This window comes from Grus americana, chromosome 3 (genome assembly GCF_028858705.1).
Source record: "Grus americana isolate bGruAme1 chromosome 3, bGruAme1.mat, whole genome shotgun sequence".
NCBI lineage: Eukaryota > Metazoa > Chordata > Aves > Gruiformes > Gruidae > Grus > Grus americana.
Genome location: NC_072854.1, coordinates 102,200,646 through 102,221,601, shown reverse-complemented (window position 1 = coordinate 102,221,601; position 20,956 = coordinate 102,200,646). Strand labels below are relative to the sequence as shown.

Here is a 20,956-nt window from a genome sequence, read left to right as displayed (position 1 = left end):
GAAAATGCACCTGTTAGATTTATTTTTAAGGGGAATTAGTCTAATAAACTGTATGCAAGAATTAAACTGGTTTTCCCCTATTCTGAGTGAAGTTTTGATTCTTCCACTCCTTACAAGAAGCAGCAAAATCTAGTTCACTGGTTGCACACCATCTACAGTGCTGAAAAAAGGCAGCGCTGACTCCCAAATTTCTTGTTCCCTTAGACATTCTAAAGAAATTCAGGCAGAAATGAACATGAACTGTTCTGCTACCAGCTCATTCTGGTTTGCTGTTGACAGTGCTAAAAGGAATTAGAGGTGTGGTAGCAGTCCTAGTTTACTTGCCCCATGAAGGGACATGGGAAGTGTATGCTTCTTTAACAGACTGTGTTAAATCAGAGATCTAAGCTTGTAAGCACCATACAGCTGCATACAGTGCATGCACACTCACACAGCAGGTTCCACACTGACACAGGCCTGAAAAAAAAAAAATCAAGAAATTAGTGAAAAGTGTTACAGAACTCTAACAGACTAAACTTGTTGGTTTTGTCATCATGTGTTATTTCTCATGATACCAGAACTCAAGGTACAGATTATTTTTCTACTTTCTCTAAAGAACAGTACTGCTTCTATGGGGCACATTCTTAAACACATGTAATTTCAACATTTACATTTGGCCTACCATAAATCAAAGAGTTTACATAAAACTGATTTGCCTGACAGCAATTACTTACATTTTCAATATCCGTGCACAGCAGTGAATGAGAACTTAAATCAAGGACTTGTAGTTGGAGTCTTGCTGCTTCCAGCTCCAAAGACAGATTCTCAGTTTGTTTTCTTTCTGCTGCCAGTTTGCACTCCATCTCCATAGTCACATTATTCAGTTTCTGCTGCCATTCTTCCTTGTCAGATTGATTTTGCTGTTTGAGATGATCTATTTCTTTTCTTTCAGAAAGTATAACTTTTTTCAGCTCTTGTATTTCCTCATTTTTCATATTCTCTTGAATGTGAAATTGGTCCTCCAGCACCTTGATGGCCTTCTTATATGTCTGACACAGCTTCTGAAGTTCTTCAGCCCTACTCTCAAGGTTAGATTTTCTAGGAGTACTCCTCCTGAGCTCTCTAACAGAGTCCCATTTGTGATCATTATGACAATTTTCAACCAAAACTTTTGTTGCATCTTCTGGAATTATTTCTGCAGAACTATCCGGCTGATTCATTTCCTCTGTCCATTTGCACGTACCAGTGTTACAAGAATCAACCACCTCACTCACTTCTACAAAACAAAGGCTTTCAAGAAGATCTGAGGAAGAAACTGTGGACTTCGTTTCATTTAATTTAAACAGCGTGTCATTTTGGCTAGAAGATAGTGACACTCTCATATTACCTGTATGAGCATTGCTCAGACTTCTTGACAACGCAGAATTTTCTGCCTTCAATATTTCAATACGAGACTGTAACTCAAATATCTTTGAGCTCATACTGCAATGTTGTTCATATAATTTTATATGTTCATTCTGGAAAGACAAAAGCTTCTCTCTTATTTCAGCAAAGTGTATTTTAACTTCTTTGCTGGACAATTTTAAATCTTCATAGTCAGAACTGGGTCCAGTACTGCATTCTTTAAGTTTGAAGGACATTTCCTTATTATCAAAATACAGTCTCAGATCACTATTATCACTTTGATCCATAAGTTCATCAGGAAAAGTCACTTTCTCCGCTTTTAAATTTTTATCTGCATTCATTATGTTCTTTTCCTCCTTTGCCACTTCATTAATACCTGTGATGCCACTGGTTTTTGAGTCTTTCAATCCAAAGGCTAATACAATGTTCTCACTCTGCAACCTATCACACATTTTCTCAAGCTCACTCAGATTGTTTATCGTTGCCTGCAAAGAGGATGCCAGCAAGACCAATGAATAACATTCATCCATTCCTCTTTTGCCACAATTCTGGGAATCACTATCACAATTATACTCCAATGAGTGGCCATCTTCATCTATTGCTGTAAGTGGGGAATTTGAATTTTTCAATCCTTTAACAGAGAGTAGTTCTTGCTGCAGTCTCTCTCTCTCTCTCACATTTTTCTTCAGTTCTTCTTCCATTCCTTTTAAAGCAGTCTCCAGCTGCATTACTTCTAACCTGTAGTTCTCTAGGGAGAGTTCTCTGTCCTCAAAATCCATTTGAAGAAGCTCAAGTTTAACTTGGTATTTGTTCAGCTCAGCATCCTTTTCTTCCATGGACTTGCTCCACTGTTCTGAATGGAGTCTCTGTTCACAACTAACATCACACATTAGAGGTTCACTTTTTGTTTCTAGTTCCTTCCCCAATCGCTCCTTGTCTTGAAATACGATAACGCATTTCTCTTGCCTTGTATTTTCTGTTGCCCCAACATTTAACATTTCCTGACTAAAACAGTCAAGCTCTGTAGAAGAAACACATTGGATATTGGAAAATTCTGACTGCAGTTGCTGAAGTTCTTGAATCAAATCCTTTTTTATTTCTTCTGAGGCTATTAGTTTATGTAAGATATCTTTATTCTCACTAAATACCTGTTTCTCTTGTTCTAATTTTGCTTTCTTTTCCTCAAATTCAGTTGTCTGCTCTCTCAGAACACTCATCATGTGTGCATTTTCTTCTTCCACTGATTTATACTTTGCTTGCAAAACCTTAAACTCTGTTTTGATTTCTTCAGTTCTTGATTCAATGTTTTGTCGTTCCTCCTTGTGTTTTTCAGACATTTCAGAAATTATTTCTTCTGTTTCCTTTAAGCTATCAGAAATATTTTTATTTTCTTCCAGTAAAGTTACTTGTTCTTGCTCTAAAGCTCTGCTTAAATTCCTAAGGGTTGCATTTTCTTCAGTAAGTTCCTCAATTTTTTTGCTATATGAACAAATTGTTGAAGACATGTACTTCTTCTCTGAATCCCATGTTCCAGACATGAACTTCAGCTGTCTTACTGAATCCTCAAGCAATTTATTATTGATCTTTAAATCCTGAAGCTCACCTTGTTGGTTTTCTAATCTTTTATTCAGAGTTTGCAGTTGCATGTCCTTTTCCTCAAGAATAGCTAAAGTTTTTTCAATTAATTTCTGACGTGCTGATATATCCGCTTGCAAGTTACTAATGTGCTGGTTAGTTTCCATCACAAAGCTTTCATGCATCTGTTCTACATTAAATAATCTTTCTTCTGTTTCATCCTTTATTTGCAGCAAGTCTTTATACTGCTGATGATGATTTGAATTCAGCTGCTTTTGAGCCACTACAGAAGTCTCAAGAGAAGAGATCTGATCTTGTAAAATGGTCAGATCCTTAGTTTTTCCTACTTCTAGGAGAGCTCTTGCACATCCGTGACACTTGGCAATGGAGTTATTTGCTGGAAGTTGCATATTATCTAAATCAGTTTCATCCTGACCACTTTGTAAATTGACTTCTCCATCTTCTGTCATTTCTGAAGTATCTTTTGCTTTTACAAGACAACAGATTTTTTCATATTCACCAAGCAGGTCATTATAACATTGCTGCCTTTGCAGTCCTTCACTGGCTGCTAATTGTAACTTTTCTTCCAGTGCGCCAACTTGGTTAGTAAGCTGGAATATTTTACAGGACATATTTTCTATTTCTTTACAGTACTTTTTATCAGAACATTCTGCTTTCCGCTGCAGTTCATCAAAGGCATTTTTTTGTTCTTCTAATTCTGCACTTTTACATTCCAGCATGGCTTTAAGTTCTCTAATCTCTGTGCTTTTCCTGTCACTTTCAGTTTCCATCATTCTGAGTTTCTCACTATGCTCATGATTTTTGATTTGCTGACTTTGAAGGGAACTCTCCAAGTCATTAATATGAGTCAGCATACCTTCCTTTTCAGACTTAAGTTTATTTATAAGATTATCGTTTTCATTTTTCCATTGAGAAAAAGCAGTAGCCTCTTTTTGCTGTTCTTCACATTCTCTCTGCTTGCATCCAAGGAGTCTCTGCAAAGCTTCTGATTCTTCCTCCATTTTACTTATTTTACAGTTTTGTTCTTTAATATGATTTTCTTTTTCCTTGAGCAGGTCTTGGGTAAAATCTTGTTGCTTTTCCATGTCAGCTAAAGCTATTTTCAGCTTCTCCAGTGAAAGGGAGCTTTCTTGCTTTTTAAATTCCTCTTCTAGTAACTTCAGCTGTGCTTCCTGAGAAGTATTCTTATCTGTAAAAGAAAACATCATCAAATCTTTCCCAGTTGATACTGGCGATTCTACTGATAATTTTCTAGATGAAATATTACTATTTACTATTTTCAATTCTTATTCTAGTGCAAAGCATTACTCAAGTTATATCACTGGATAAAGGATTGTTTATAATACTTTAGGCTATGGGACACTATGTACACATAGACATTGTTAACTTTCCACTCAGAAGTCTGATTCAAGTCTGCACTCCAAGCCGGTCACTCCTTACTTCTCAGGTACAACTACCCATTGTTTCTGTGTCTCACTTTCACCAAGTTTTTATATAAAAGTAGCACTGACTTTTTTTTTGTAACAGGACAGGTCTAATTCCTGTATGTGACCTTCTGCTGGATCAGTCTTGTACTCCGTTTCTGCCAGAGAATGTCAAATTCTACACATTTTTCAAATTGTTACAATTGCTTCCCTGCCTTGATAGGAACAGGCTAAGAACTACCAAGGATAAGTATGGGGGGGAGTGGAGGAAGGCATTACATTCCACTGGCTAGCTGATAAAGGCTGCAAATTTTCTATACAATCAAAAACAAATCATCAGATTAAAGGCAATGAAAAGTTTGGTCATTAATTTTAAGGAGAACAGAATCAAATTCGAAAGCTTCATTTTGAAATCTTAGATGAAGTTTGCTTGGTACACAGACACAAGTGGGGTGCACAGAAACAAGTGGGAATCTATCCCTATTTTAGCCAGATCCACTAGGACTACAAAGTGAATTTCAATTCAATTCCTGAAAAACTGTGTTCTCAATTAGAAACAAACACTGAAAGCAAGAGTCAACTATCAGTGGTTATGTTACATTTTCCTACCTTTTTTTTTTTAAAAAAAAAACTCTGTGAAACACATAAAATAATTACAAAACAGCAGTTTAAATAGATTCTATGAAATTCAGTTTGCTGATAAGTTCAGTATATTTTAATTTCAAAACTGTGTATCTTCAGAAACCATGTAAGTTCATAGACAAAAATTCATTTCCATTTAGAACAAACTCCGTGTTGGTTAAAAACACTAATCATATCCCACAGTGAAAGCCTTTTTACTTAATTCACAATGAAACTTACAGGATTGCAGGAAACATACATCATTAAACATGCAAAAGGAGTTCTGCAAATTTAAATACATAACTCACTTTTCATCTCTTCTGCAAAACTCTGGCTCTGCTTTAGAGTCTGCTTGATTGTATTTAGTTCTTCTTCAAGTTGGTGGATCTCTTGCAATTTTTTTTCAAGTTGACAGTTAAGAAGGTTTTTCTCCTGCTTCACTTCCTAAAACAAAACCAAATAAGATCATATCTCATGTCAATTGCCAAGAAGATCAAAGAATTCAGTTCATTTAAATCAAAGAAAGATATTCCATTAGGTCCTATTAAATCTTTGGGCAGCTATGCCTGGGTTCCTAAGCACTGCTTGGGAACATAAGCTGAACTATTCTTAACTAGTTGACAGCACCTGAGAGATCCTGCCAGTTGACGTAGTTAGCAGGCCCCTTGTTTGCATAGGGCAAACAGCTCCACATGACCTGCCCCAAACAGATCAAGACAGGACATATCCACAAAATCTGAGTTGATGAAGTTAGGCTACTTTCCCAAAGTAACAAAGGAAACAAATCCCTGCAATGGCATCAAAATTAACAAGAAATTTATAGATCACATTTCACCTATTATCTCATGTAGACACAAATTCTCTTTCCACTGAACATCATCACAGCAACACTAGTCAAATTTTATTTAGAAGTGCTTACTCTTTCAGAGAGTTGTTTTGCCATTATTTTATTTGCCAGTATTTTCTTCCAAATAAATTGAGTTTTAAAAAACAAACAAACAAAACTATGTAACTATATTCCATCTAGGAAGCCAAATAAGAGTTCTTTTAAGGAAACTAATTCTTTTTCTCCAAACTCCTGTGCTGTTGGACAACAGATGGCATGGAACTGGCATGGCCCAACTGGAAACAGGCTGTCAATTATTCATCCGTTTACTACTAGCAGATGGGCAACAATTCACAAAAGCCAAACTCAAGAAATGGAAGGGTCTGGACGAAAAAAATTAAAAGCTTGCTGGCATGGCAGGCTTGTTTTTGCAACAACATAAATAAATCACCCTCAGAACATGATTAAAATTGTCACTCTCACTAACGGTTACCTTCCCTTCTACTCATAGCCTTCTGTACCCACAGTTTAAAAAAAAATTCAGTCACATAAGTTTCAGTGAAGAAAGTTTTCTAGTCATCTTAACAGTAATTTTTCAAAGTAGTACAACGTCCAAAACTTCTTACATTCAAAGCACCATGCGCAGATGCAATACAAGCACCCAAACTGACCAAATCTGTTAATGAGAAAATCTAGGGTGATCTACAGAAAAAATACAAACAAGTTTAAGGAATTAAAGTGGCTGAAAGGTCCAATTATTTTGATTTGGTGCAAATATTTCCAGTAAGCAGCACTCAGCAAAATCCAAGAACCCCTAAGTATCTGATAGTAACTAGCCATTTACACTTCCCAAAGCTATTAGCAAAAGAATCAATTTAGTTTCAGTCCAGTTATCAATTCTACTTGTATGTCACTTTACTCAAGTTAGCCATTCTGCAATCGTCACTTGAAAGCGAAGACCAAACCAAAGCAAAATCCAGAACATATATACAGGTAGTCCTACTATTCTGGAGAAACTCTTCACAGGGCAGGCTTATGAGCAGTTTAGGGACTGACTGATCAATTTTTCCAGGAATACTTATGGGCTTGCTTGCACCATCAAAATGTAAACCATATGCTAAGATGCCAGAACTGCTAAACTATTAAGATATCACCATTGCAAAGCTTAGTAGTCCTTAGACTAAGCATATCCAGTATGTCTCACAAGTGTATCTGTTTTGCAACTTTTTTTGGAACACCAGTCTTATTATACAATAATAACTAAACACAGTAGTGGATTAACCAGCTGAAAACAACTGTATTCTCCACTGGGTAGTTAGACTATTAGTGTAAGACCACAACAATTTCCCTTTAAAAAAGGAAAAGGGATGCCAATCTCACTCTTCTTTTCTTTTGCTATAAACAAAATCTACCATCAACAAAGCCTCCAAGACTTCAAAATAATTTGATGTAATTTTTGCATTATGCTTATTTATAAGAGTGAGGAAGACAAGTCATGCCCTAGGTTCTGCTGACATATACCATACCTTCTCACGTGCAGATCTTAAGATGGAGAACTGTAGCGTTACTGATCTCTTCAATATTACAATCTCCTACAGATTAAGCTTCTTTATAAATTTATCGGTCATGTTCTAATACAACATCACCGTCACCAGCTGTTCAATTGTCTAACCAAGACAAACAAATATGAAGAATCTGACTATAGTTACAGCCTAGTAAGATGGATACAAGACTGGTAGATAAAATGAAGCACTCAAGATTTTGCGGCCAAAAAAAGGTATTTCTACAAATTAGATACTCTCTGATAACAGGATCTCAAAAAACTGTATCAAATTTAACCTCACTCCCTAATTTCAAAACCAGAAAGGGCATGAGCCCACAATTTCTGATATAAACTTTCATATTTGTAGGCAAAAAAAAGATCACATTAAGAATGTGCAGAAACTCGATGGAGGTTTCCTCCTCTGGGATACATTGGAGGAAGAAAAATTGTCTTGATTAGCCTTACCACTGGAAGACACCGGTTACATTTATTTACTAAACAAGTTTAAAGGACCGCTATCTGGCACCAAGGCCAAGTGGCATGGAACAGCCGTATCTGTACCAGTAAGTCTTCTGTCTTCCAAGACAGGTGGCTCTAACCAAACTGCTTGCTAGGAATGGTCCCATGCTCACGTGAGCTCCCAAACCATGCCTGGGAATTGTATGAAAGAGTGCTAGTCAGCTGGGCCAAAGCCAAACAAAGTGCTGTTCTAACAATTAACAGTATAAATAGTCACATTCCAATAGCTGGGAATGTTCCCACTGTAAGCTACCAGTATGAATGTACCTGAAGTTGCACAATTTCGTACAGCTATACCAACGTTTGTGCTGATCTGAACAAACCCCACTATTTTACTTTAAATTTGTTCATAGAATTTTGACAGGTAAATTTTTGGCAGAAATTATGCCAGGTTATTTTATATCTGCTCATGACAACAGGCAACAAGCAAAATAAGAGTGTTTAAATAAAACAACCTGACATGGATTACATAGGTATTGAGCTCACTCTCTTTTTTACCTCTGATTCTCCAAATAAAGGATAAAATTTGCATTAGGAGGTCTCTAGTGGCACAACTGTGACAATTTCAAGTGTAGGTGCTCTAATTGCCACCAAAGCAAAACAACATAACTGAGAAGACAAAGGAGACATTAAAGTGAAAATATTTCTGCATGTGTGAATATGAAGTAGTATGGCAGCATACAAAGACTTCTCTGAATCTATCTTAATTTGGGGGAAGTTTTTAGAGCAGTGTGTATTAGTTACACTGTGTTTCTTCTAAGAAAAATGGGGGGGGGGTTTAAAAGAGGATATAGTAAGTCTTTGCACAACATCACTGAATTTGGCAGTGTGCATCAAAGCAGTAGTCAATGATTCTAGAATCTACTTTTAAAATCAGACAAGCATTGATACATTTTTATTTCAGGATCAAAAGCAAGAATCTCTTGAAACAAAAACCTATTTTTGATAAAAGATAAGTCCAACATGAACTAGAACCATGAACTAGAACCGTATCAGCAGCATTACAGCAATGAATCCTAACTGCGCAGCCAGTTCCACAAATTGTGTTAATCTACATGACGCCAGTGAAGATCTCATTTTGTGTGACAACTAAGATACCTTATTAAGACAATCCATAGAAGTGTTTAAAGACTGCTTATGGGAAAATAGGCTATGTGATTAAATGCTCGATAGTAGTAGTGTTTACGGATTGCCAATTTACGCTATTAATTCTATCAGCTACTCCTCTGCATTGGTTACCTCAAAGCTTCTTGTCAATTCAGTTTCCTTAGCCCGGGCTGCTAATAAAGCCTGCTCTGTTCTGCCCAACTTTTGGGCGAGATCACCAGTATCTTGTTCCAAGTGTTGTTTCACTGCCATTACCTGTAAGTAAGTTGAAAATCGATATTGTATTCACAGGCATATATAACTTTTTTTTTTAAAAAAAAAAAAACCCTCCTGTTCTTGAACTTCAACATTCTATTACAAAATAAAACTACATTATTTTATCCCACCATGAACCTAAGGTTGCTTTACTGTGTTTTGGAAAATAGCTGCTTATTGCCTTTCTACTCCTTTGCCTCTGGCTAGAAAGATGGTATATCTCTAAAATACATATATTTCTAGCCTGGCTGTAATTGGATTAATACATCCAACTTGCAGTTACATCACCATAATGATATCTGCAGGATACAAATGAGATAGGCTTTTCTCTATTACATTCCCAATCAGAAAGTTAGGATCATAACTGCACATTATCAAATCAAAAAAGGAAAAAAGTCTATTCTGAGGTCATTAGGTAATAAATTAGCTTTCTTGGAGAAAGAACTGAAAGGCATCTATTTTTCTCTATATAAAATGAATTTCTTCAGTTAGCATATACAAAAAGAATATGCATATAAAAGAACCTCCACTGAAAACATTTGACAGAATGCATTCCCATGGCTATATTTCTAAAATGAAACAAGCCTGCAAGAAAGCTGTTGTCAGGTTTAGAAATGCTGTTTCAGTTCAGCCTGCCTGCTAATGGGGCTTCTCAACATAACTTTCAAAAATGTGGCCCTTTTTAGAAATTCAGTTAGCTCTGCTGCTTTATAGCTGCTCTCGAGTTTTTTTGAGGCTTTTAAACATTCCTCTTTTCTGGTCACCCTCTCTCTCTTCAGGCTTGTGCTGCTTTCCAACTTCCTTAAAATTATTGTTTTGTGACAACTAATGTGTTCTAATAGTTAGTTGCTGCCAAAGCTGTGGAAGACCTTTGTACTGATATGTCCTTCTTACAAGCCCTGACACTGATACGATTTTGTGAAGAACCAGTTCAGGGAGTTAAACTCATAGCAAACACTTGCGCCTGTGTACACATATGCTAATTTATATATAATTTTTTTCTTTGCTCTTTTAGCTCCTGTATCAACTCTCTGCAGGGTCACACAAGAGGTAGTACTGCTAAAAAAATACCAGGAGTGCATGGCCAGGGTGTACAAGTTGGGGCTGTTGTTCCAAAGGGTAACTACCTGTTGATCAGTTTAGCTCTATCATCAAACTGCACCTCTGCACATTTTCTATATAAGGTGTGTCTTGTGATCAGCCTTAGCTGTTCCTCTCTCAAACAGATTTATTTTAGCTGCACTGCTGTGCATTCACATCTCCTTCCCTGTGAGGAGCAGACAAGCCCCAAACTTTTAAAAGCCTGTAATTCACGTTTAAATACATAGTATTTCAGTGAAAAATGGTAAACACAAAACAGCTAAATACAAACTGTACAAAACACTAATACAAGTCCCCACGTGAATTATTTCTAATGTATAATTAAACTAAGGCAGTACTGTTAAAACAACTAAATATTAGCTCTAGTAGAAGATTTTAATATAAAAAAAGCCTACTTTGTCAAATTCCACCTGCAGAGCATTGAAGTCATTTTTGGCTTGCTGTAGCTCCTGATTCAGTTTGTTTCTTATCTGGTTGCACTGCTGATCCAGTGTTTGTAAGGAACGTTGCTGACAAGAGAGTTCCTAGAAAACAGTGGTACAGTAGCAAAGAAATACATACATAACTGCAACAAGTCTCTATTTTGGTTACTGGAACGATAACAACTGATTTTCATTACTAGACACTGCCTGCTCAGAGACACTTGCCTTACACAGAACAACAGCTTAAAACCAACTTTGGTGCATGCTGCAAATCCCACGTGGGCAAGAATGGTCCTAACACAATTTTTGTTATCTGCTTAAAAAGTCCATTATGCTAACATTCCTACCACAGAAAGGGGAAAAAAAAAATTTAAAACTAGTGAAAGTAATGCTATTAAAATTCTTAATCTTAAAGACAAGTTGCATATAAGCATCACATTACACTACAAGTGGACGAATTCATCTCTGCTATTATTTACTTACCATACTATAGGGTTGATTTTTTTTTTTTAGGAAAATTTAAAAAGTCTTGAAATAATACCTAGCATGGAACTGAGCAATAAGATAATCTTACAAGGGCAGTCACAGAAACAGCACAAAAAACAGTGTTTCCAAAATAGACTTCCTGAAATCTGTAGAAGGACAATATAGTTTGTATGGATCTTATGACATGCAAGTAGGCAACCATTAGGATAAACAGCTGTATTTCTCATTTCTCATGAGGCCTGTTCCTATGCCTTTGGACCTTATAGTTGTGATTCTGCACAGATTTCAGAGGTTTATTAGGATGTAAAACAATAAGAGGCATGACAGTAATAAAAAGCAATGAAGGAAAACACCCAGGATATCTATCAGCAGTAACCACTACGCAAAAGCTGCAATATGCTCTACTAACAAATTATAAGATCCTTTTGAATGGGAAAAGGCAATAAAGCTCTTGTGCTTCTCTTAATAGTTTTAGATTATAGGCATATATACAAATAGTTATAGACAAGCTGCTTCACTAAAAGACACAGTACCATACAGTGACCAGTCAAACAAAATGAAGAGGCGGGGGGGAGAGGGGAAGGAAATGTTCACAATGAAGGAACTAGAGTGGACATTTTCTGCAATGTGGTTCTGGCTCTCAGGTGCACAAACACCCTGCACACAAGTCAGTGTATTTTAGTCAGTCACATCTGTGAAATGGTGCCAGCACCCTTTACATTCTGCTCGAGCAAAATCAGCATAAGAGGCCCAAGCACTTCCTGCACCAGTAAGGCAGCCAGTAATCAAACAGCTCTTGTTTATCAGGGAAAGTATGGATGAGTGTGAAACTGTCATAAATAGAAAACCCGCAAAGATCAATGTTAACATATATGTGCATATACACACACATACACACATATAATTTAGCATTTTTCTATAGAGAACCCAATATAGGTAAGTCTGCAACTGCATTCCCACACAAGAAGGTGACAGAAGCACTATACAATTTAGAAAGGAAAGATGTGACACCAGCTAGTGTCATAGTAGCTGACACTAGTGACTAATGCTGAGTAAAGTACATACTAACTCCAAAGAGTTCTGCAAAGCGCTGGTCTGGAGCATTTCCTGAGCTCATGCAAGAAGGCCCTTTGGACCTAGTGCACTCCTTATTAATGAAATGATGAATTCAATGTCTTCATGTCCCCAGGCATTCCAGTAATTATTTCTAAAGCTAATAGACTGAAAAGACTCTGTTTTTTTTAAGCCCTACGTGTTACAGTATAAGAGAGAAACTGCAGAAAACCTTTTCTTCTTTCTTTAGATGAATGTTCACAACAAACAAAAGAAGTGCTACTAAGCTGGGAGGAGTGGCAGATACACCAGAAGGTTGTGCTGCCATTCAGTGAGATCTGGACAGGCTGAAGAGTTGGGTGGAGAGGAACCAAATGAAATTCAGCAAGGGCAAGTGTAGGGTCCTGCAGCTAGGGAGGAATAACCCCAAGCACCAGGACAGGTTAGGGGCTGACCTGCTGGGAAGCAACTCTGTGGAGAAGGACCTGGGAGTCAGCAATATGCCCTTGTGGCCAAGGCAGCCAATGGTATCCTGGGGTGCATTCAGAAGAGCGTGGCCAGCAGGTCAAGGGAGGTTACCCTCCCCCTCTACTCTGCCCCGGGGAGGCCACATCTGGACTTCTGTGTCCAGTTCTGGGCTCCGCAGTTAAGGAAAGACAGGGAAATACTGGAGAGAGTCCAGTGGAGGGCTACAAGGATGATTAGGGGACTGAAGTGTCTCTGAGGAAAGGCTGAGCTGAGTCTGTTTAGCCTGGAAAAGACGGAGAGGGGACCTGATACTTATAAGTATCTTGGGCGAGCGTCAAGAGGATGAGACCAGACTCTTTTCAGTGGTGCCCAGCAACAGAACAAGGGGCAATGGGCACAAACTGGAACACCGCAAGTTCCATCTGAATATGAGGAAAAACTTCTTCACTGTGAGGGTGACAGAGCACTGGGCCAGGCTGCCCAGAGAGGCTGTGGAGTCTCCTTCTCTGGAGATATTCAAAACCCGCCTGAACGTGATCCTGTGCAACATGCTCTAGGTGACCCTGCTTTAGCAGGGGGGTTGGACTAGATGATCTCCAGGGGTCCCTTCCAACCCCTACCATTCTGTAATTCCTCTAGTTTTAGATGTCAAAAAAATTAGTTATGCATATCTAAGCTAAAAGTATAGGCTTCTCCTTTTGCCAGCAGGCAAACACCCAGCTCCAGAGTGCAGAACCACATCTAAGGTGTCTGGAATAACCTGCCTTCTGAAGGTGCCTCTGTCTCTGCAGAGTAGAGACCTAAGTAACAAGCTTAGGCTGACACCTATATTTCAGATGTCCTAAGTAAGGTGATATGAATCTCACCTTTTCAATTTGAAGCTTGGAGGGAAACATTTAAATAAAATTTGAGAAAGAACATTGGAAACTATGCCCTGATGCAAGTGCATCTCCAAAACTAGGCTGTGTCAGCATCAGAACAAGACCTGGAGCTTCTCAGGCCTTTCCGAATGTTCATGAAATGCATTCCTTGATCTAACCTGCCTTCTAGAAGCAGAAATGTAATAAGCAACACACCAGCAAGGCTGAACAAGATGGAATTCAGTAGGACCAGCACCACTACCTAGGTGTCATAGAAAGGAAGAATCCCTCCCTGAAGAAAACACACAGATCAGAATTTCCACGATATTACACATATTTGGATGCCAGAATGTGTAAAACAGAGTCTTGCAACTGGACTTGACAGCAAAATATTATAAATAAATGAACATTAAACAAACTTCATAAAAGCCTGTAACAGCTCACAGATCACAAACACTACAGAAAAAAAGAGAGTTATTCACAGTTAATGGCCTTGCTGAACAACCTAGAATGACAGTATGTGGATTTATGTATTAGTCTTATGAAGGCCTTTTTGTTTCTAACTGAAAATAAATTTGCTTTAAAGGAGCAGCTCCTGTGCATGACACCTAAACTGCCTCACATGCAAGCTATCGGCTATTGAGACAAGCTGTAGCAACAAACAACCCATGCAGAAGATGATGTGCTACTTCTCTGAAAGAATGTCTCGGAAATACCATCTTCTTAAATGATCCCACTGATCAGAGTGCCAGTGCCCAAGGGGCATGCATCAGGCATAACAGAGCCAGCATGGACTGGGTTTGTAAGGAGAAACCATGACATAAACTTCATGAGCCTTCAATCCACCTTTTGATGAACACGACTGCTATGTTTGAATCTTTCAACAGTGGTTTTTTCATGCTACAACTATGCAAATACAAAGATCAGTTCTTCCTGTTTACCACTTCTAGACAAAGCTCAGTATCTCTTTGAGATCCTGGGCTAGCATTTAGACTAACATACTTTGTTAAACCACTTTTTCACTCAAGCACCGGTAGCAGCACTGTTCATTGGCCACTCCAGCAGAGTTCTTCTGCCAATTATTCTATCTTTCTGGATATAGCTTGGAGAAAAGGTTTCAGGTTACACATTTGACACAACAGCAGTCGTCTTCAGGGCAATACCCTTACCCAATCCCCAAAGCAAACTTAAAATACCCATCTGAAATGGCACTATTGCTTCCAAATCTGTCCTCGGATTTCCTAATGCTGATTATGTTATTAAGCTGAAAAAGAAAAATACGAAGAGTTTAGATCTAATCCAAATCAGTGTTAGTGCTAAACATAACTTCTCTCCAGAAAAGTTCCTGGGATACTGCTACACTTCATCTCTCTGCAAGAGCTGGCATGAAGGAAATGAAAGACACTTATGCTAATCCTGTATTTTACCATCTTCTGCTCACAAAGCACAATTAGAATAGTAGAGATTATCCTAAAGAAATTTTCTTATGTGCAAGATGCATGAAAAATTAACTCAGATTCCACAGAAATAACTGAGTCAGTTATTAAGTTTGAACTCACATATACATAATCCTGTGAACAACAAAGCCAGTGAAGCCTAGTTTCTCATGGGTTTGTATCTCAATTGGGTCTCACACATGTTCTCTATGGTCTAGTGAATACTAACATAGTTCCACATCTCCCCAGTAGCCTCTCCCCTCTATTGGCATGTTTGTTTTCTGTTTTTCAGTTACCTTTGCAACTTTTACCTATCAAATGTGATTGCAATTAGCTGAAAAGCAGACACACAAAATAAGCCATGTGATTTCATCTCCTCAGGAAGTCAAAATTAAAGTTCTTCTTGCTTTACCTGTTGGTATTCCTTCTCCTTTGCCTTTATTTTCTGTTCTAAAGACTGATGAGAACTCTCAGCATTTTGTCTTTGGCAGTTCAGTTCTTCTGACAATCTTTTCACCTTTTGCTCCATCATTTGGACCTATAATAATTTAGTTATCAATCGCAAGTGTTAAAAACACAAGTGACATTTTATTTAAGTTTACATGCATTCATATAAAAAGATTGATTTTGCCTACTACAATTGTTCTAGCATTCATATAACCCACAGCGTAACTTTAATTGGTAACATACAAATTCTTAGCAATCCAAAGTATTAAATTTATACTTGCTTATGTTAGTGATAATACTTACATATATATAAAATAGATACATATGTAGAGTTAGGTGTGTGTATATATATACACACATGTATACACACACACACTAATAAAAACATCTTCAGAAAATCAGTGTCTTTGACAGTCTACAGAAATGTACTGTATCTGACAGTAAAAATGGATTATATTTTCAGTACCTCAGGTTGCTATGAACTAAAGAATGACCACTAACTGCTAAACAACATGTTTAGACTGAAAATAAATGGATACTCCACTGAATTTCAGAGTGATTCAGCACATTGATTTTGATAAGAAAAAAAAAAGAGGCAACTAGTTTACTTCAACAACAGAAGAATGTTTTTCTCAATTTAAACTTTAATAAAAAAATAAATCAGTAGTCTATGTTCTAGGTTAACCCTCACATTAAGAGTATGTCAGCTTGTTATCTAATTCTGTTTATTATGTTAATATTACATTACCTAAGGGAGTGAAGCAACATCCACCTAACTCCCTGAACACGAAAACTCATTTTTATTAAAAAAAAAATCTGTTAATGCAAAATATATACTTCCCCCCCAGGAGTAAGAAAAATGGCAAAGGGTGAACAGGACTGTTTTCTTTTCCAGTAACATGAGTTAGTGAAACAATAGTTCATCTACATCATAAGAAGGAAAGAAGCAGGTAGTAGTATTGGTATGTCTGGTTATTAGGCACAGACTGCAGGGGTTGTGAGCTCCTGTAAGATCACATGGAAACTTGCCTGCAGAAGGGCTGCAGACCTCACAAGCTGTGAAAATACTTGACAACACAGAGGAGGTGCTGTAGTCAAGGTCTGTGAACAGTACCAGTGACAGAGAAGTTCACAAGGGGCATGCCAAAATTAAATTCAAGCTATGAGGCAGGAAACTAAAATGCAGAATCTCAGTGTGGTTCTACATCCAAAGCCCGGGGGGGCAGGCAGAGATCCAACTTCAGTGCAAGAAAGAAGAAACAGAACAGAAAGGAGCAACCTTCAGATGGCAGGACTAAAGGAACCCTCTGGGATAAGATGCTGCGCTGCACCTCAATTCAAATAGGGTCGGTCAGTCCTACTCCTCCTTGTCCTGCCCCAGGCACGTTCCTAGCTATTTAACCTCACCCCCTCCCTTGTGCTGGATTTAACACCCCTTGGTTCCTTAGCAAAACAATTCAGCTCTCTTAAACCCATAGAAAATTAATAAGACAAAACTAAATTTGTAATATCCTAGTAATTTAGGAAGCAGAATTGAGTCATTTGGGGAATCAAATAAATGAAAAGAGACTTTTTCAGAAGAACTTAGCTGTTAGGTTGGGTCAGCTGTCTTCCCACAAACTCACCGTGATGACAGTGCCTTTATGTAGTCAATTGACTGTGTCAAGAATATGATTTTATTTAAGATACCTTACTCCTAGCCAAGACTTCCCCTAAACCAGTTCCTCACAGAGCTACCAACAGCCAAATGTTGCTGTCTCTCTCAAAAGGCAGACTGATCAACCCTCAACATGAAAAGGTTTATTTTTTTTTTTTTTTTTTACGGACCAATACAGAAGTTGTGGGAAACACCAGTTTTCCAATATACTTAGGTAGCATGTAGAAACCTACTGACAAAGATGGATAACAATTATTATACCCTGAGAAGATACACACAGAGATGTCTTTTTCCTATCCTGTAGATGAATCAAAGTAGTAGCAAAAAGTAGAAAGATCGTAGATTCATTTTGGTTGGAAAAGACCTTTAAGATCATCAAGTCCACCACTAAACCATGTCCCTAAGCACCACATTTGGAAATAGGAAGATTCAAGGAATTATGACATCTGTGCACTACTTTCAAATTTGTCAAATGCTGTGAAAAAGGAGTTTAGGAAGGTAATGCAACTTGATTAATCAGGAAAAAGAGAAAACTCTTCTTATTTGTTATCTTCTGCAATTTGAATTAAATGATTTTAAACATTGGTATTCTCTTCATCGCATGATTATGAGCAAAAACGTGAACCATTTCACATTTTTATATGTATTTAAATACACTCTGTAAATTCTTGGTTAAGCAAATTGTACTATCCTACCGGCTTTTTTTACTCTGAAATCCCATTTAGAAACTACATACATTCTCAATCTTGAATGGCATTTTTACCTAGTTTTTATTTTACACAAGTAATTTACAATCTAAAGACTATGCCCCTGCAACATCCTGTAGTATAAGCAACAGATACTGATTTTCAGCCAAAGTTGCCTGACAGAGTCTAAGGTCAGAAGCTGCCACCAGGTGTCATTGTTGCTCTATGCAACTCAGAATTTTTTTTTCCCCCCAGAATTCCAGTCAATCTTGCCTGAGGATGAAAAAATATGTCTTCAGGTGGTATAAGAGCCTTCCAGAAAATGGGAAACTGCTTATGAGTATTTAAATTTTCATAGGTAATATATCAAACATATACTTCTCAAAACCTGATCCTCAGCAAATGCTCAAGAAACTTATCCAAGAACCTTGGTTCTTACTAAAATGGCTGAAAACTGGCACACATTAATACTGGGAATGAATTGTAAGGACAGTCAGAAGATGTGTGATGCAATATTTTACCTGTGTGGTAGCTTGATCAAGTTGTGTTCTCGTTTGAGTCAGTTTATCTCTGGTTTTGCTCAGAACTTTATCTTTCTCTGTTAATTCCAACTTCATTCTGTCCAGCTGCAGTTCAGTCTCCTGATATTTATTCATATGGGATTTCTTCACTTTTTCTTGAGCTTGCAGTTGTTGTTCTAGGTCTTTAACAGTAGAATTTAACGCTGAATTTTAAAAACAGCAAAGATTAAGGATTCTTTCTGCTTTGAGAGGCACATCTTCCAGGTACTCAAATTTCCAAGTGTCTACGCATTCCAAAATATTTAATGTTTGATAACAACCCAAGTTCCTGACACAAGCAGACACTGTAAAGTGTTCAGCAAGCTAAACCCAAAACTTTCAACTCTCTTCTACTACTACATCAATGACTGAAACTATCAAGACCAAAAGATAGCTGACTAAATCAATCATTTCCACTTTGTAATATATGAGAAGACAGCAGAATGCGAGGTCAGGTGCAAAGACAATTTGTTCCTCTGCTGGTTTAAAAACAACAACAAAACCAAACAATTTAAACACACAGAAGCATGTCACTTGACACATCTATTTTAATCTTTTTTTATTTTTAAAAGGAAAGATATCCACTACAAACATTTGTTTGGGGCAGCTGCGAACCTCTGCTTCAAAGACGCTTTTCAGCTATTGGCCATCCATAAATACAGTATTTTCTATTTTCATCTTTTTTCTGTCCCAAAGCAGCACACATATAAAGGGAAACCAAGTCATCTTGTCACATTATACCTCAGTAAGAGTCTACCTTCCAAAATCACAACATAATTTTACAGTAGAAAACATTAGTCAACTACAGAGAGTGTTATCTAGAATTACTATTATCTTGTAATTCTTTTTATTAAAAACCCCCTGTCTTCCTGATGCTAAATTTATATGGCTTCCAAATTGAAAGTGGCACCTAGATTGAAGTTTTACATGTCAGTATTTGAATAAACAGTTTGGGGAGTACAGGAACTTGTAAAACAGTCCTACGAGAAACAGTTAGTATAAAAGCTGGTCCAAATAGTAGGCTTAAGTAAACATTCACCAAATCCACAATAAACCATTTGCTCTCTTCTGCTCTATCAGATATCAGGAATGAGTATTTCTTCATGTCAATACGCGCAATACAAGATCATATTTTGCTTTTTCATTGTACATTTGACATCGTACTTCATTCTGTGCTTCCAGTAACATCCATTACGGACCAACTCAGTTATACATTAAGCATGTTCAATCAGTGAACTTTTAACACCGCTTAGTCATAAATCTAAAGAGTCATACAAAATTAAGGAAGCAATATAATTGAATTTGACATGAGATGTAATGAGATCCTGAAGAGTTTTTAACTCTGTTTTAAGAGAATTGTTCCATGGGCAATGGAATTACCGGAGAAGGCCATTTTCCTTTTATATGATGTCCCCTACCCGCCCTAAAAATACAAACTCCTCCCTTCTAACTCTCACATCCCTTATGTAAAAGATACTACAGTTTGTGGATAATCCCCATGTACTGGCTGATCACTGAAAATACACACACCAGCAGCCAACTGGGCTAGCTGCCAAAGGCAACAACAGGTATCTCTTTTCCTTGCTAAAGGACTAATTTCAATACCTCTCTTCTATCCACACACCAGCTTTCATGAAACCATATAGGAGCCTGCCTCTGGGTTTTAAAAAAAAATATGTCATATACCTTGGTTCTGTGCTCTTAGCTGGATCACGAGTGAAGTATTGCAACTCTCAGCAAAGCTGTTGTCGAACCCGTTCTTCTCCAATATACTAATATTTGTTTCTTTTTCCCATGGAAAAGAGGATGTTGTAGAACTTCCCCTTGCGGGTATTTCTTGATTTCTAGATGGTGTCTTTTCTTGTTGCCATGAAAACACAGATGAGGAAGCCTGGTGCCGAGCAATCTCCCTGTGACTCAGAGAGCTTTGAGGTTGAGGCTGATTTATTTTCTGTGTCCAAGAAAAAAAAAAAAAAAGGATCAACCTTTACAAAGCTCCATATCCAAAATATAACAAAATAATTAATTTATTAATAAATAGATAATAGGTCATAGTCATTTCACATCTTTATAACACCACATCATCCACCAGCGCAAACTACTGATTCATATCATTATTTTTATACTACATAAATTAAATAACTTTAACCCAACTATCCAAGAATAGCTGTTTCTTATAAACACAAACGAGGATCTCCAAAAAAAGCAGTTTGGTCTGTGTATCTTTATAAGTAACATACCCAAATTTGTGTCTCTTTCAACAGAGATCTCATCATTTACCTCCTACTTTTTTTAAAAGTCAAAGCCTACATTTTTACAGGCAAATGCTGACACAAGTAAGCTGCAAGAAATACAGAAGTCCAGACTAACATATCTGATATCTGGCCCACATTTAGCTCTTCTGGACAAATACAGGTAAATTCAGAACAGACTGACTTATTTAAACTTAAACACAGAATACCCCAAAATTGCAATAATAAAATATGCCAGGTACCAGTTTTCAACC

At 37.4% G+C, this 20,956-nt stretch overlaps 1 protein-coding gene across 3 annotated transcripts in view; it reads right to left on the bottom strand.

Annotated features, from left to right (window-relative positions):
- CENPF (centromere protein F) overlaps positions 1–20,956 on the bottom strand; it is a 44,206-nt gene that overhangs the window by 15,029 nt on the left and 8,221 nt on the right. For all 3 annotated transcript variants that reach the window (XM_054822379.1, XM_054822377.1, XM_054822380.1), the window contains exons 6-12: positions 20,137–20,401; positions 18,412–18,614; positions 15,513–15,638; positions 10,771–10,899; positions 9,152–9,274; positions 5,333–5,468; positions 714–4,168 (exon numbers count right to left, since the gene is read on the bottom strand). In XM_054822379.1, the coding sequence (XP_054678354.1) occupies positions 714–4,168; positions 5,333–5,468; positions 9,152–9,274; positions 10,771–10,899; positions 15,513–15,638; positions 18,412–18,614; positions 20,137–20,401 (4,437 nt within the window). The remainder of the gene's footprint in view (positions 1–713; positions 4,169–5,332; positions 5,469–9,151; positions 9,275–10,770; positions 10,900–15,512; positions 15,639–18,411; positions 18,615–20,136; positions 20,402–20,956) is intronic.